Source organism: Typopeltis vanoorti, chromosome 13 (assembly GCF_054136105.1).
Source record: "Typopeltis vanoorti isolate ZY-2024b chromosome 13, IOZ_Tvanoo_1.0, whole genome shotgun sequence".
NCBI lineage: Eukaryota > Metazoa > Arthropoda > Arachnida > Uropygi > Thelyphonidae > Typopeltis > Typopeltis vanoorti.
The window spans coordinates 16885898-16900615 of NC_143561.1; the positions used below are offsets into that span (position 1 = coordinate 16885898).

Consider the following 14718-nt stretch of genomic DNA (forward strand, 5'->3'; position numbering starts at 1 on the left):
ATTATGCAAATTAGAACCATTGGGGTAGGTATGACATTGGTTATGTGGATAAGAGAATGGCTGCTGGACAAATATCAAAAAATGGCATATGGAGGAGCAGAGTACAGTCGAAAGCAAGTGACTATTGGTGTGCCACAAGGTTCATTGTTAGTACCACTAATTTTAATTTGTACATAAATGATATAGGAAACAACCTGAAAGGAAATATTCAGTTTGCTGATGATACAAAATTAGGCAAATAATAGTTAATCAAGATAATGTGGAGAGCTTGCAAGATTATTATTATTATTGTTATTATTATTATTATTATTCCGGGCAACTCCAAGGAGTCAACAGACTCATCAAAGGAGGCCCTAACATCATGTCAAGAACAACTATTCGACATTCACACAGTATCTATCATACCTTGCCTTGAACTCATTCACGGTCATATCACCCACCACAGACTCTGGCAGCTTATTCCACTCATTTACCACTCTCCAAGTAAAAAACCTAGCTCTAACAGCCTTGTTAACCACATTCTTGCCGAGCTTCCAAGCATGGCCCTAGTCCTCCCACCACCAGTCCTAAAGATGATTTATATAGGTTGTCGGTATGGGGAAAAGATACCGTATTTGCTGGCGTATAAGACGCACCGACATATAGGATGCATCCCCTTTTTTGTACACATTTTTTAGAAAAAAAAATTTATCACTGAATATTATAATGAATTTACAGTATTTCAAATATAAAGTAATAAGTAGGTCTACTTTCAACAAATACCTAATTAACTAGGAAAGAGTACCCACCTTTTAATCATCAAAACCCAGAAATTCATCTCCAGAGCTAAATGAAGCGAACTTGAAACTTTCTAAATCAGAATCTGAGTCCTCATACAACAAATTGTCCTCTGTACCATCCAGTGCATTACTAATTCCACACTTCTTAAATGATTTAACTACTGTCTCAGTTTTTCACAGCATCCCATGAAGCTTTGACCCACTCACAAACTTGTGAAATGCTAGGCCTCTTCTTTCTTCCTGATGGCGTAACCTCAAAATCCGATGACTGCATCCAGCTGTTCCACTTCTCCTTCATAAATCCCTTAAATGGTTTATTAATACAGACATCTAAAGGTTGAAGCTGACTGGTTAGACCTCCTGGAATTACAGCTAACTGAGTTTTCAGTTCCTTGAGTTTATTTGTAACATCATCTGTTCTGTGAGAACGAAACTGATCCCATACTAGCATGGCAGGCTTCTTCAACAGCCTACCAGGGTGCCAAGACCAAATTTTATCTATCCATAACTTCATTCCTCCTCCATCCATCCAGCCTTTTGCGTGAACATATACAAACACTCCTTTAAGCAGTTTTTCTTTGGATAGCGTCTTCCTTTTAAAAATCAATAGTGGCAGCAATTTTGTCCCATCACAACACAGCAGGATAAAATAACCATGTAGTGAGTTTTTTCGTGCCCTGAAATTTTAATAGTAACACTTTTAATGCCCTTGGAATCTACAGTTTTGTTTGAGGGAACATCAAAATTCAGTGAAACTTCGTCCATGTTTCCTATTTGCGCAAGTTAAAACTTTTCTCATTTCCTTGCGTTAATGACGAATCAATGAAATTCAATCATTTTTTCTTCATATTCATCTGGCATCTTTTGTGATATTTTTGTTTTAGTCCGCATACACAGTTGGCTTCTCTTCATGAATCTATGTTGATCCAGTAAAGTTGGCGATCCCTCTCTTAGTGGCTATCGCTTTCGCTTGATGAATAATCATTTTGTAGACACCGAAAGTCCCACTTTTCTTTGGTCTAAAATCCAAGTATTCAGTTCTGCCTCGAGTTCTGGCCATTTTGCAGTTCCACTTCGTAGGTTATGTTTACTGTGAGTTGCTTTTTTTAAACCCTTTTCCTGATTCTGCCAAGTTCTTATCATTTTCTCAGTTGGGGTGGTCTGAATTGCCTCTCTGCAGCCTGTTTCCATGTTCTTTAACATACACAATCACACGTAGCTTGTATGCAATATTGTAACAATTCCGGGTTTTTTTTTTCAGCCATAATTTGCCAAGAAATTTAGAGAAAATTTAACGGCAGAAATTTATCAATTGGAACAACAGTTGGAAAGTTTAAACGAACAGGACACGGCTGTGATCATCGATGACAGCACATGCGCATCCACGGAACTCTACATCAGTGTTTCTCAAAGTGTGGTACGCTTACCCCGAGGGTACGCGAAAGGTCTTCAGGCGGTCTGTGGCAATTTTCGTCTATGCATCATTAATACATAGAATAAAATTCAATGTATCCATGAAGTTCCAGATCGTAAAAGGTTCCTGTTGTTTCACTGAATAAGGTACAGAGACATCTGCAGGCTGTTAATATTTCTTAACAAACAGTGCAATTAGAAACAACTGGGATTAAAACGGGACTAACTAATGAATCGCATGGGCCCCCCCTCCCACAGAAAATGCTGTATGACTCTAGCAAAACCATACAGGGTGTTCGGGATAAATTTGACATATTTATAATTAATTATATTTTTCCGTAAGTTACATGTATTAACACACACTTCTCTTCATTTAAAAGTTTGGACCCTTCTTCATTCATATACAAGATGTCAGAAAGGATGGATAGCTGGAACCCACCTGAATCATGGAAGAGAATAACTTGTATCATGATGATTCGTGCCCGCCATCAAAATAAGGATATTACGACTGCTGCCCAATGCTCCCTGAATACAGTAAAAACAATCAGGCATGAACTAGAGACTTGCAATGGTGACTACGAGGATGTAGCAAGAAGAAAGATCCCTAGCAGACGATCTGATTGCGTTCGTACAGCAGAATTCCTCGCAAATCTGCAGGAACAGGTGTTGAAGAACCCTGGCATTGGAATTCGGGCTTTGTTCGTGGAGTTGCTAACTGTAGTCAAGCCCTGGATAACAAGGGTAGCCAATGGTAGGCCGTATGTATGGCAGCAGGATTCGGCCCCTTGCCACACCTCTGGGAAAAGTCAAAAATGGTTGTCTGAAAATTTCTACGACTTCACCAGTCCAAATGTTTGGCCTCCAAACTCCCCAGACCTTAACCCCATGGATTATTTTGTATGGGGCGCAGTTGAAAAAGACACCAATCGCACTTCCAGTAATACAAAAGCCCAGTTAATGGATAAAATTAAAACAGTTTTTGCGGCCCTTCCCAGGGAGACTGTAGCATCAGCTTGTTCGAGGTTCCGAAGCAGAATTGAAGCTGTGATCGATGCTAATGGTGGTTATTTTGAGTAAATCTTGTTGATAGTATTGTAATTAACTCTGCCTGTAATGTTTTTTTGTCAATTCATTAAATTTAATAGATACAAAGAAGATTTTCTTTTTCCTTACGAAACTGTCAAATTTATCCCGAACACCCTGTATGTTGCTGGTGCAACATATGGTTTTGTTTGAGTGAACGTGTTAAAACGAAGAAATATATAGTGAATGTGTTTCAGATATTAAATAAGGAATTCGGTTGAAGAGAATTAGCATTTGAACTCAACTGTCGGGTTGTCTTTGTCATTTAGTAGCACGATCTTTTCTTAATACCGCACTAGTCATATGAACGCGGATGTCTGAAGTTTGAAAAACACTGCTCTATGTAACTGGAATGCTCTCACACACCGCAAGGAAGCAATAAAAAAATTGCATAACTCGGAACAGAGAAAATTTCCAGAAATGAAAGTAATAAAAAAACTGAGTATCAGCTTATAAGATGCACCCTGTTTTTCAGACCTATTTTCAAAGAAAAAAGTGTGTCTTATACGCCGGCAGATACAGTAATTAGTGTCAGTTTAATGTGGAGAAAGGTGAAGTTATGCTTGCCATATTGATGGAACTATAATCCATGAAATAGATGAGCTGGAGATTTAAGGGTGGTGGTAAACAGCGAGTTGTAGTTTAAAGGTCATATTGCTAAGGTGACTCATAAGATTGCTTGACTGTTGAAGATAGACTAACAAGTAGAGATGAGAAAGTTGTTATTCCTCTTTATAAGGCATTGATAAGGTCCACATCTGGATTATTTTGCTCAGATCTGGTCTCCTGAGTTGCTTCGGGATGAGGGAAGGTCTCAGAGAGGATTCAGAGGTGAGCGACAAAGATAATGAGCAAACTGTGAAATGTTCCCTATGAGGATAGATTGAGGGTGTGTGTGTGTGAAGTGCAGAAGTTGGTTGACAGGCAAAAAAGAGTGTGATAGAAACATTTGAGTTAAAGGGTTTTATAGAATTGATACAGGAAAAATGTTTCAGCACGTGGCTAGAGAGGAAGAATAAGAGGTCATACCTAAAAGTTGAGTAAAAGTGTGGTTAGTAGGCATGGGAGGACTAGATTTTTCGCTTGGAGAGTTGTGAATGAATGAAATAGGTTGCCAAAATCAGTTGTTAGCACTTTGTATGTTAATGGGTTCAAGGAAAGGTATGATAAATTGTGTGAATAGTTTGGGTCTCCTGCAATGAGTCTTCCAACATCATGCCGATGCCCATACAATAATAATAATAAAACGTTAGAATACTGTTCTCACATTTGGGGTGATGCACCTAAAACTTCCTGCAGAATGTTTGATTATATACGGAAGTGAGCAATTCACTTAACTGATGATGCCTCCCTCTAGTCACTTTCCCATAGATGTTTCTGTTACTGCATTACATCTCTTCTGTAGAATTTTTCATGGGCATTGTTCCTCATAGGAATTATAAAAATAGCATTGTTCCCCAAGTGTCATAGGACTTGGGACCTCTCGGTGTCACAAGTATAAATGAAAAACAGGTAAAACCAGTAGAAGAATTAGAGAAGTACCAGGCTAACATAATTGGTGTTACCAAAAGAAAGGAGACAAAACACAGGTGAGATTCTACTAAATAACATATGTGATGTTATATTCAGATAATAATGATCAGTAAAAGGAATGAATAGCTATGGTATTCAACACTAAACATGAGGAATCTTTGTGTAGTTGGATTGCCAGCTTTCTGTCTGGATGCACACTGTGTGTGATGGTGGATGGCTTCCTATCCTCTCAGCATTCAATTAATGCTGGGGTTTGATAAGGTTCTGTCCTCTCACCAACCCTCTTCTTGCTATATATCAACGACCTACTTCAGTTGACCTCTAACCCAATACACAGTTTTGCAGACAACAGAACACTACACTCCTCGCTTTCATTTGATAAACCTTAACCTACACAACTCGCCTCAACCTACAGAACGTCAACCATCACCACCTTCAATTCCGATCTCCAGGCCATACTACGATGGTGTTCGGATAACCTCATCAATTTCAATGCTAATTAAACCCAGTTCTGTCCTATTTCCCATAAAAAAGAAACAATTTTTACAGTATCCTTTTTGACGATAGCCAAATTTCTAGACAGTTTGAGATCTCTCTTCTTGGAATTATCCTCACATCAAACCTCATCATCAAATTCCTGCCATGTACCCTCAAGGGGTGCACAGGATATGATAGTACTACATGAAAAATTTACATCATTACTAACTTCCTATCTACAATTTTCCTCTAGATTAGTCTGTTACTTGTCAAGACTCCAATATTATCAGATCTTATATTTCTATCGTCCAAGGCACTTTGTACCGTATCAATCCACCTATATCTTGGTCTTCTTCTGGGTCGTTTTCCTGCCAACCTGGCAGAGAACACTTGTTTTGCCAATCTATCCTTGCCCATTCTGTTTAAATGACCATACCACCTGAGATTAGCTCTGTTAACACATTCCTGGATGCTGACAATGTCAAGTTCTTTCCTAATATCCTCGTTTTTAATATGTTATTGCCATTGATGCCATCTGTTCACGGCTCTAATCTTTCTCAGGATTCTCATATCTGTGGTCTCTAGTCTTTGGTCAAGTGTTTTACTTCTGACCAAGCCCTCAGATCCATAAGTTAAAACTGGTTTGAACACTGTGTTATATACAGCTAATTTTTGACTAATTTCTCTCTTAGTCCATATAAATCTATTCAGTTGACTTCCTACCATGCAAGCTTTGTTGATTCTCTTCTCTATTTCCATATTTAATTTACCATCTTCACTAAAAATCGTGCCTAAGTAGGTGAAATGTTTTACTTGTTCCACAGGTTCTCCGTTTGCAATGCAGTTGACATTTTCAGCGATTCTGTTTATTTTCATAGTGTTTGTCTTTTTGTTGCTGACCTTCATATCATATCTATTACAACAGTTATTCAATTTAGTCAAGGAATCTTGCAGACTCATAGCGGATTTATTGATAAGTATAACATCGTCCACAAAAAGCAAAGAGCTGACATTAACATCTCCAATTTTGATATCATATTTAATACCACTTTCCTTCATAATGTGATCCATATAGATAGTGAATAACAGAGGGGGATAATGTACATCCTTGTCTCACACCAGATTTAACATTAAACCATCTTCCTGTACTTCCTTCATTTCTAACTGCTGACTTACAACTCAAATAAATACTAAGTATTGCTTGATTTAATGCCCCATTGACACCATATAACTATACCGTATTGAATAGCTTCTCTCTTCGCACCTTATCATATGCCTTTTCCAGATCTACAAAACTCAAATAGTGATCTTTGTTATATTCCCATGATTTCTCCACTATTTGTCGTAAATGAAGATCTGATCCTGACAGCCTCTATTTGGCCGGAATCCAGCTTGTTCTTCACCAAGCTTATCTTCTACAATTCTTCTCAACAGTTTCTCAAGTATACTTGCATATAGATGTTTAAAGTTTATTTTTCACTTGGTTAGAGTATAATAAATTTAGTTTAATCCTTTCTCCAAGTGTGAGCAAACAAAGTTTGCGCCTGAAAGTATCTTCAGGACTGGGGTTAGGTGGTACAACACCAGGGCAACTCCTTGCAAAGGTGGAGCAAGCTACCAACACTCCTATCTCAGTATCTCCTATAATGCAAAACACATCTCCTTGCAGATATGTATATTGTTATGCATTAAGGGAAGGGCTACTACCCAGACTAGTTTTCACCTTTAATCTTTATTGAGGTCTCTTCAGTGGGAGCCATGCCCCAAGTGGAGATACCAGGCAGAAGCATGGTCATCACCTATAGGCGTTGCCAAATGGTGTGCCACCCTTTTTTAATAAATTACTCTGGATTTAGAGAAAGATGTTGAAAGTTTATTTTTCACTTGGTTAGAGTATAATAAATTTAGTTTAATCCTTTATCCAAGTGTGAGCAAACAAAGTTTGTGCCTGAAAGTATCTTCAGGACTGGGGTTAGGTGGTACAACACCAGGGCAACTCCTTGCAAAGGTGGAGCAAGCTACCAACACTCCTATCTCAGTATCTCCTATAATGCAAAACACATCTCCTTGCAGATATGTATATTGTTATGCATTAAGGGAAGGGCTACTACCCAGACTAGTTTTCACCTTTAATCTTTATTGAGGTCTCTTCAGTGGGAGCCATGCCCCAAGTGGAGATACCAGGCAGAAGCATGGTCATCACCTATAGGCGTTGCCAAATGGTGTGCCACCCTTTTTTAATAAATTACTCTGGATTTAGAGAAAGATGTTGAAAGTTTATTTTTCACTTGGTTAGAGTATAATAAATTTAGTTTAATCCTTTATCCAAGTGTGAGCAAACAAAGTTTGTGCCTGAAAGTATCTTCAGGACTGGGGTAAGGTGGTACAACACCTGGGCAACTCCTTGCAAAGGTGGAGCAAGCTAACATCACTTCTATCTCAGTATCTCCCATAATGCAAAACACATCTCCTTGCGGATATGTATATATATGTATATATGGCTCCCACTGAAGAGACCTCAATAAAGGTCGAAACTAGTCTGGGTAGTGGCCCTTCCCTTAATGCATAACATTATACATATCCACAAGGTGATGTGTTTTGCATTATAGGAGATACTGAGATAGGAGTGATGTTAGCTTGCTCCACCTTTGCAACGAGTTGCCTGGTGTTGTACTACCTTACCCCAGTCCTGGAGATACTTTCAGGTGCAAACTTTGTTTGCTCATACTTGGATAAAGGATTAAACTAAATTTATTATACTTGCATATATCTTACCAGGAACACCCAGTAGGGAAATACCTCTGTAATTCTCACATTCAGTTTTATTTCCCTTTTTATATATGGGTACTATGAGAGCTCTATTCCAGTCATCGGGAATTCGTCCCTCTGTCCATTCCTTCTGAACTATGCAGTGCAGCGACTGCAAGACTTTTATACCACCATACGTCAGCATTTCTGGTCGAATATCGAATATCTACTCCTGCTGCCTTTCCATATTTTAAGCCTTTGATGTCTTTTTCCTTCAAGTATGGATATATATTCCTGACTATATGCCTGTTGAGTGTTTTTAACCACTGTACTATCACTGCTTGTTTCATTTAGCAATTTCTCGAAGTAATTATTCCATACTTCAAGGATATCTTTTTCTCCCGTTTTCATGTCACTTTTATCATCTCTAACTCCTTTTACAGTACTCTTTCCTCCATTTCTAAGCTTCAACAACCTCAAAAATATTTTGCCACCTTCTTGATATTTATTTTCGATGTTCTTGCCAAAGTCCTTCCATGACTTTTATTTAGCTAGTTTTATGTAGTGTTTAGCTTTCTTACATTTGTCTCTGTATTACCTAAGAGCACAAGCTGACTTATTTTCCAGGAACTTTTGATATGCTTTCTTCTTTTCCTTCACTGCCTCATTAATTTACTGTGTCTACCATGCAGTTCTGATTTTTCTATCCTTGCAAACAACCTCACCACATGCCTCTCTGGCTGAATCAATCAAGGTTTTTCAAAGCTTGCCACTGAATCTCTAAAGCTTGGTTCCTGTTCTCAAACTCTTTCACTTTTTCTTCAATAATCTTTGTATTTTAGTCTACAGTTCACATCTGAGAGCTGCTCAACTTTAATTCGCTTTAAAGGTTCTTACATGTTATTCTTTTCAATATGAAATTCACTTTTATCCTGCTCAAGACTAAATAGTGATCACTTCCAATTTCAAATCTTCTGTACACTCTGGTGTCCTGCACAAGGGAGAAAACATCACTATCAACAATAACATAGTCAATGAGACTTGTCTCATTCCTTGTTTCTTCTCTCCGTGTGAATTTGTGCACATTTTTATGTTGGAACATGGTGTTTAGTAATAACCAGTCCATGTCCTGAGCAGAAATCCTACAAATATTTGCCATTATTATTAGCTTTCCTCTTTTCTCCAAATTTTCCCAATATATTTTTGTATGTCTGACAATCATTTCCTACTCTGCTATTTAGATCCCCAACAAGGACCAACTTTTCCTTTTTCATTGTGTCAGATGCTTTCTCTAAATCCTCAAAAAAATTCCTCTACTTCTGCCTTAGTAGAAGCTTCTGTGGAACCATAGGCACAAATAAGTCTCATTGTCCGCTTCCCCATTCTCATATTTGCCCACATTACTCTACTTGAGACTGCCTGCCATTCAAGAAGAAAATTGCCTCGTATTTAGTGCTGAATACCGTGGCTACCCCTTCTTTTCTTTGATTGTCATTGCTGGAATATAACATTTTGTATTTATTGCTCAGAAAGATTTCACCAGTTTTTGTCTTTTTTTGTTTCAGTCACCCCTATTATGTCGATCTGGTACTTATCTTATTCCTCAGCTAGCTCCATTTCTTTGCCATTCAGGCCTCTTATGTTGATAGTACCAATCTTTTAACTCTGGTGATGTTCAGTTGGGGGTGTTTTTCAGATTTTTAAATTTGTCCTCGTAGCTGACTTTTCGCTGTTCACCCTGATTCCCTGGTGAAAACAACTGGGGCCTTGTTTAACTGTGCGATGCCCCAGCCGTCATGAAATTTTGTCATGTTGTACCATCATTTTGTAATTTGGTTTAATCCAATAAGAATTACAATTTGGTTGGCTAAATCCCAAATTGCCAGCCCATCCTCGTTCGTTCAGTATTCAGGTAGATACCCAACAGGGTGCATTACGAGAAGGTGAGGATTGGACATTAGGTCAGAAGTCCTGGTCTTTTCTCTGCATTCCTATGTGGAGGTCTCCTCTCAGTTATACAGCTTTGACCCTTAAGCACTCCACACACATACACACAAACCTCTCTTGGCATGAACACGTCACAACCATTGCATCCTCAGCTTAAAAAAAAACTAGGATTTATCTTTTCCTCAAGACATTGCTTCACGCCTCACATCTGTTAATATAACACAAATCTGCCCAGCTATTGAATACTGCTCCCACATATGGGGCGGGGCCCCTAAAAGGTCTCTCAAAATGCTTGACTGAATACAGAGGAGAGCAATTAGACTTATTAAGGACCCATCTCTTACCAAATTCTCCCCCCCCCCCACCCACTTTTGCACAGATGTTTGGTTTCTGCAGTATTTATATTCTACAAATATTTCCCTAGGAAATGCTCGTCTGAAATAACATCAATAATTTCTCCACTCAGTACTAAGCTTGTTGGAACACATGCAGCTGTTGCTCAACTTTCCTTCACAGTACACCTTGAAACAAACAGAACAAGTTTCTTTTCCTCCTTCATCCCTGCAACTGCTGCACTGTGGAACAGTCTCCCACCTGCTGTGTTTCCCAAGAAACAATTTTCAGTCATTTAAATCAAATGTATACAAGTTCCTTCTTTCCCAACCCACTACCCATACACATTACTAATGTACTATAGGTTGATCAACCAACCTCTTGTGTATGGACACAACATTAAAAAGAAAAAAAAAATCAAGTAGAGTGATGTGGGCAAAAATCAAGATGAGGAATCAGATTGTGAGATTTCCTTGTGCCTGTGGTCCCACAAAGGGTTCTTCTGATGACAAAGAAAATGGAAGGTTGGTCGTTGTTGGAGATCTAAACGGCAGAATAAGATATGAATTACCAGATATACTGGAATGTTTTAGGAAAATTTGAACAAAAGAGTAAAGCTAATAACAACCATTCTAGATTTCAGTTCAGGACATGGAGTAGTCACACTATGAGATAAACATAAAGACGTTTTACAAACTCACAGGAATGAAGGCATAAGAAATAAGAAAACTTTCATTGACTTACTACATTATTGTTGATAGCGATACCTTCATGCTGGCACAGGACACAATAGTATATGTAATTTAAAATGGGACATTATCATGATTTAGTTTTGAGCAGAATAAAACTGAATATCACATTGAGCAAATAAAAAAAAAAAAGTGTGTAAGTAAGAAAGAAAGAAAGAGGTGTCTGCAAAAGAAAAGAAAAATGAAACTTGTTTTGGGTATTTTTCACTATCTTCAAAATGCTCTAGATTTTATTAGAGCAATCTGTTTAAAATTGATAGGCTCTGTCCTATTGAATACCTCTGTCGAATAAAAGTGGAAGTCAATAATATTCTGCGTTGTTCCAGTTGTTCACTGCTCTCATAATGAGAGCAGTGAGTGACTGGAATCATTGCTGCAACTCTTATGTTTGTTTTGAAATTTTATCTGTAATGGAAGGAAGTTAACTGGGGTAAAAAAAATGGTGGTGAAGTTATCCGAGTTGATGTTATCTGGTTTAATAGCTGGTAACAAAGTTTTCCTTCTGCAAAACAGGCAGAATTGTGCATGAGAACACATGCATTTAAATATGATGCACAAAAAATGCCATGGACATTCTAGTCCAGAAGTGTCTTTAATAATGCGATAGTGATTATCCATAAGCTAGAACACATTCAGTACATTGTTGTTTTGAATGTGAACATTAAAGTTTTCACATTTGAACAGTGAGATGAATAATGTAACATAATTAGTTTGATTTTCAATACAAAACACTCCAGTTTTCTCATTTTTCTTATAGTGATTTAATAGGTTTATTAATTCATTTAATAAAATAATTTATTAATAATTTATTACTTCTACATTTTAATGTATTTTTAATAGTTTATTTCCACTTTTAAAAAACTTAGTTTTTTTTTTTTTTAGTTTGATAATCATCATTTTGTCTTTTCCCCAATCCTTTAGATTGTTAAGAATCTTACTTGCAAAGAACCATTAACTGTTCAAGGATGGCTTGGAGTGTTCTTACCCTTAATGATTCTCTTTAACTTTATTCGGAGTCTCAGAAAGCTATCTTTTCCATCTACTATTGCAAATGTACTGCAGTCAGTTGGTTTAGTTCTAGTTCTGTACATAGTAGTTCAAGATTTGCCTTCTGTAACAACCAGACCTGCAACAGCATCCTTATCCAGACTTCCGCTGTACTTTGGTACAGCAGTTTATGCTTTTGAAGGAATTTCAGTAGTAAGTATAGATTTATAGTTTATTTTAAAATAAGAAGTTATTTGGTCAATTTCCCCTTTCCAAATATTTTATGCAACTTCACTGATCTAGTAATTTTAAGCAATCCCACTTTCAACAAAGCACCTTTGTTGTATGTCTAGTAAGATACAATATTTTTTTAAGGACTAAAGTACATAGGTGATGAGGTAAATTGAATATGTGATGTTTTCATGTAGGTATGATATTTTGGAACTATTTAAAATTTTTAATACATCATGAAAGTTTTTGGTAATTTATCAGAGGAAAAAATGAAGATATGGAATATAACTACAAAAGTGATATAGAAAACGAAAGTTACTTGGTTATAGTACCTTGCTTAGTTTTCTTTTGTTTTTCAGATGTTGTTATATGAGTAAAACATTTTATATTTCTTGCTGTGCCACATGAATAACAGATTTTATGTTCATAATACTGTTTTTTAAATAATGGTTTCATGCATATAAAGGAAACTATCATCATAAAATTCCTGACATATGCCCTCAAGGAGTGTACAGGATATTATGATAGTACTGCATGATAAACTTACATCATTACTAACTTCCTGTCAACAATTTTCTTCCAAATCAATCTGTTATCTGTCAAGACTCCATCATTATCAGATATTATATTTATGTCTTCTAAGGCACTTTTTACTGTATCAATCCACCTATATCTTGGTCTTCTTACAATTATAATGATGGAATTAACTCATGTAAAATATTCTTTATTAGTAGAATTTTCACCTGAGTATCACAGGCATCATCAGTACAAGGACAAAGGCTAATTAAACGATAACTGACATATTCTCAATTCACCACCTAAGTAGCTAAAGTAAGATGATTGAAAACGGTCCTTAAATTTCCTAAACTTATTAAAAAAAGAAAAAAAAAAAACTATATATATATGTATAAATATACATAAGTTAGGAAAGATTAGCTGATATATAGAGTACTATCTCCCACAAAGGGACAAGATGTAGGTAGACCATCGGATCTGTTTAAGGTAGGGGAGTGAATTAACGTTTTTTTTTTTTTTTTAAAATAAGTTTAGGAAATTTAAGGACCGTTTTTAGTTATCTTACATTAGCTACTTAGGTGGTGACTTGTGAATATGTCAGTTATTGTTTAATTAGCCTTTGTACTTGTACTGATGATGCCTGTGATAGCTACAATTCTACTAATAAAGAATATTTTATGTGAGTTAATTCCGTTATTATAATTGTAAGTAATATGTCTACTCATGGTATTTCCTTCCTGAAACTTATATTGAGACTTCACAGAGAGTCTACTTCCAAACAGTGTGTCTTAGTTAAGAAGGCTAAATGCATTAACAGAATAATATTCCTAAAGTGTTGTAAGATGGCTCAGGTTATTCCTACCTACTGTAAATTAAAAGAAATTTTTAGGTCTCAAAGAGCCAATCGGATTTATTTAAAGGCCAGTAGGTCACTGTTAAATTATCAACTACAAGAAGCAAAAAAATCTCTTGCCCTCTTCAATAACGAAATTGTAGATATCAAGAATGCTCTTGAATCAGTATTAGAGGCTGAAACTTTTGACACCATTTTATGCATATCATCAACGTCATACTGAAAGGTTTTTAATGCTTCCCGTGATAGATTAAAACATAAGTTTGATTCACTGGTCAACCTCCCCAGATCCAGCAATAATGTCTGTGATACAGATAAAGTAGTTATTAATGTGTTCGCCGTCTGCTAACAGACAGTGAACGTTTTATTTTGTTAAAAGGTCATAATTTTGCTGTTGCTTCGAATAAGGTACCCATAATGGATTTTTTTTTTTTTTCATAGCATTGACAGAGGTATTCGATCCTTACCCCCAAAAAAAAACGGCTAACACGACAAGATTTGAATGTACAAAAATTCTTTTTAATGGCAAGCCTGCTCGGCCAAATCTATCTTACTCTGAACTAAAAGTTATATAGCTTTGACCCTTAAGCACCCTTAAGGGAAACTATACTTGATTAAATATTCATATACTGGATTCCAGAAATTTTACTACATGCAAGTTATTAGAGACAAGTGGCAAGTGATTTTCAGCCAGGTTCTAAATGCATTCAAAATATATTCTTTTCTTTGCATGATTTAAACCCTCCCACTTTTTTTAAACATAATTGCATTCACTATCAAGTTATTTGATCAGGGATGATTGCCAACAAATTTATTAAAGTTTTATTTCCAACCAATAGATAGCATCTTATGTAATTATGAAGAAATTATCTCATTAAATTAATTTAGCCAGTATCAGAATGATGTGTCAGTTATTGCTGATGTTATTAAACAAGAATTACATAAAGGAAATTGAATACTTCAGTAAGAGTGAGGCTTCTTCTAGATGCTTCTACAGATATTTTGGATGCGGATAAACTTGTCCATTTTTATAAGATACATAGTAAAAATCAGAAACTGAAAGAGACAT

General features: G+C 36.5%; 1 protein-coding gene across 5 annotated transcripts in view; it reads left to right on the top strand.

The window, feature by feature from the left end:
• The window catches only part of LOC150099955 (proton-coupled amino acid transporter 1-like), a 183531-nt gene that overhangs the window by 126009 nt on the left and 42804 nt on the right, over window positions 1-14718 (top strand). For all 5 annotated transcript variants that reach the window (XM_090402517.1, XM_090402515.1, XM_090402514.1 and 2 more), the window contains one exon: window positions 11984-12262. In XM_090402517.1, coding sequence (XP_090258643.1) covers window positions 11984-12262 — 279 coding nt within the window. The remainder of the gene's footprint in view (window positions 1-11983; window positions 12263-14718) is intronic.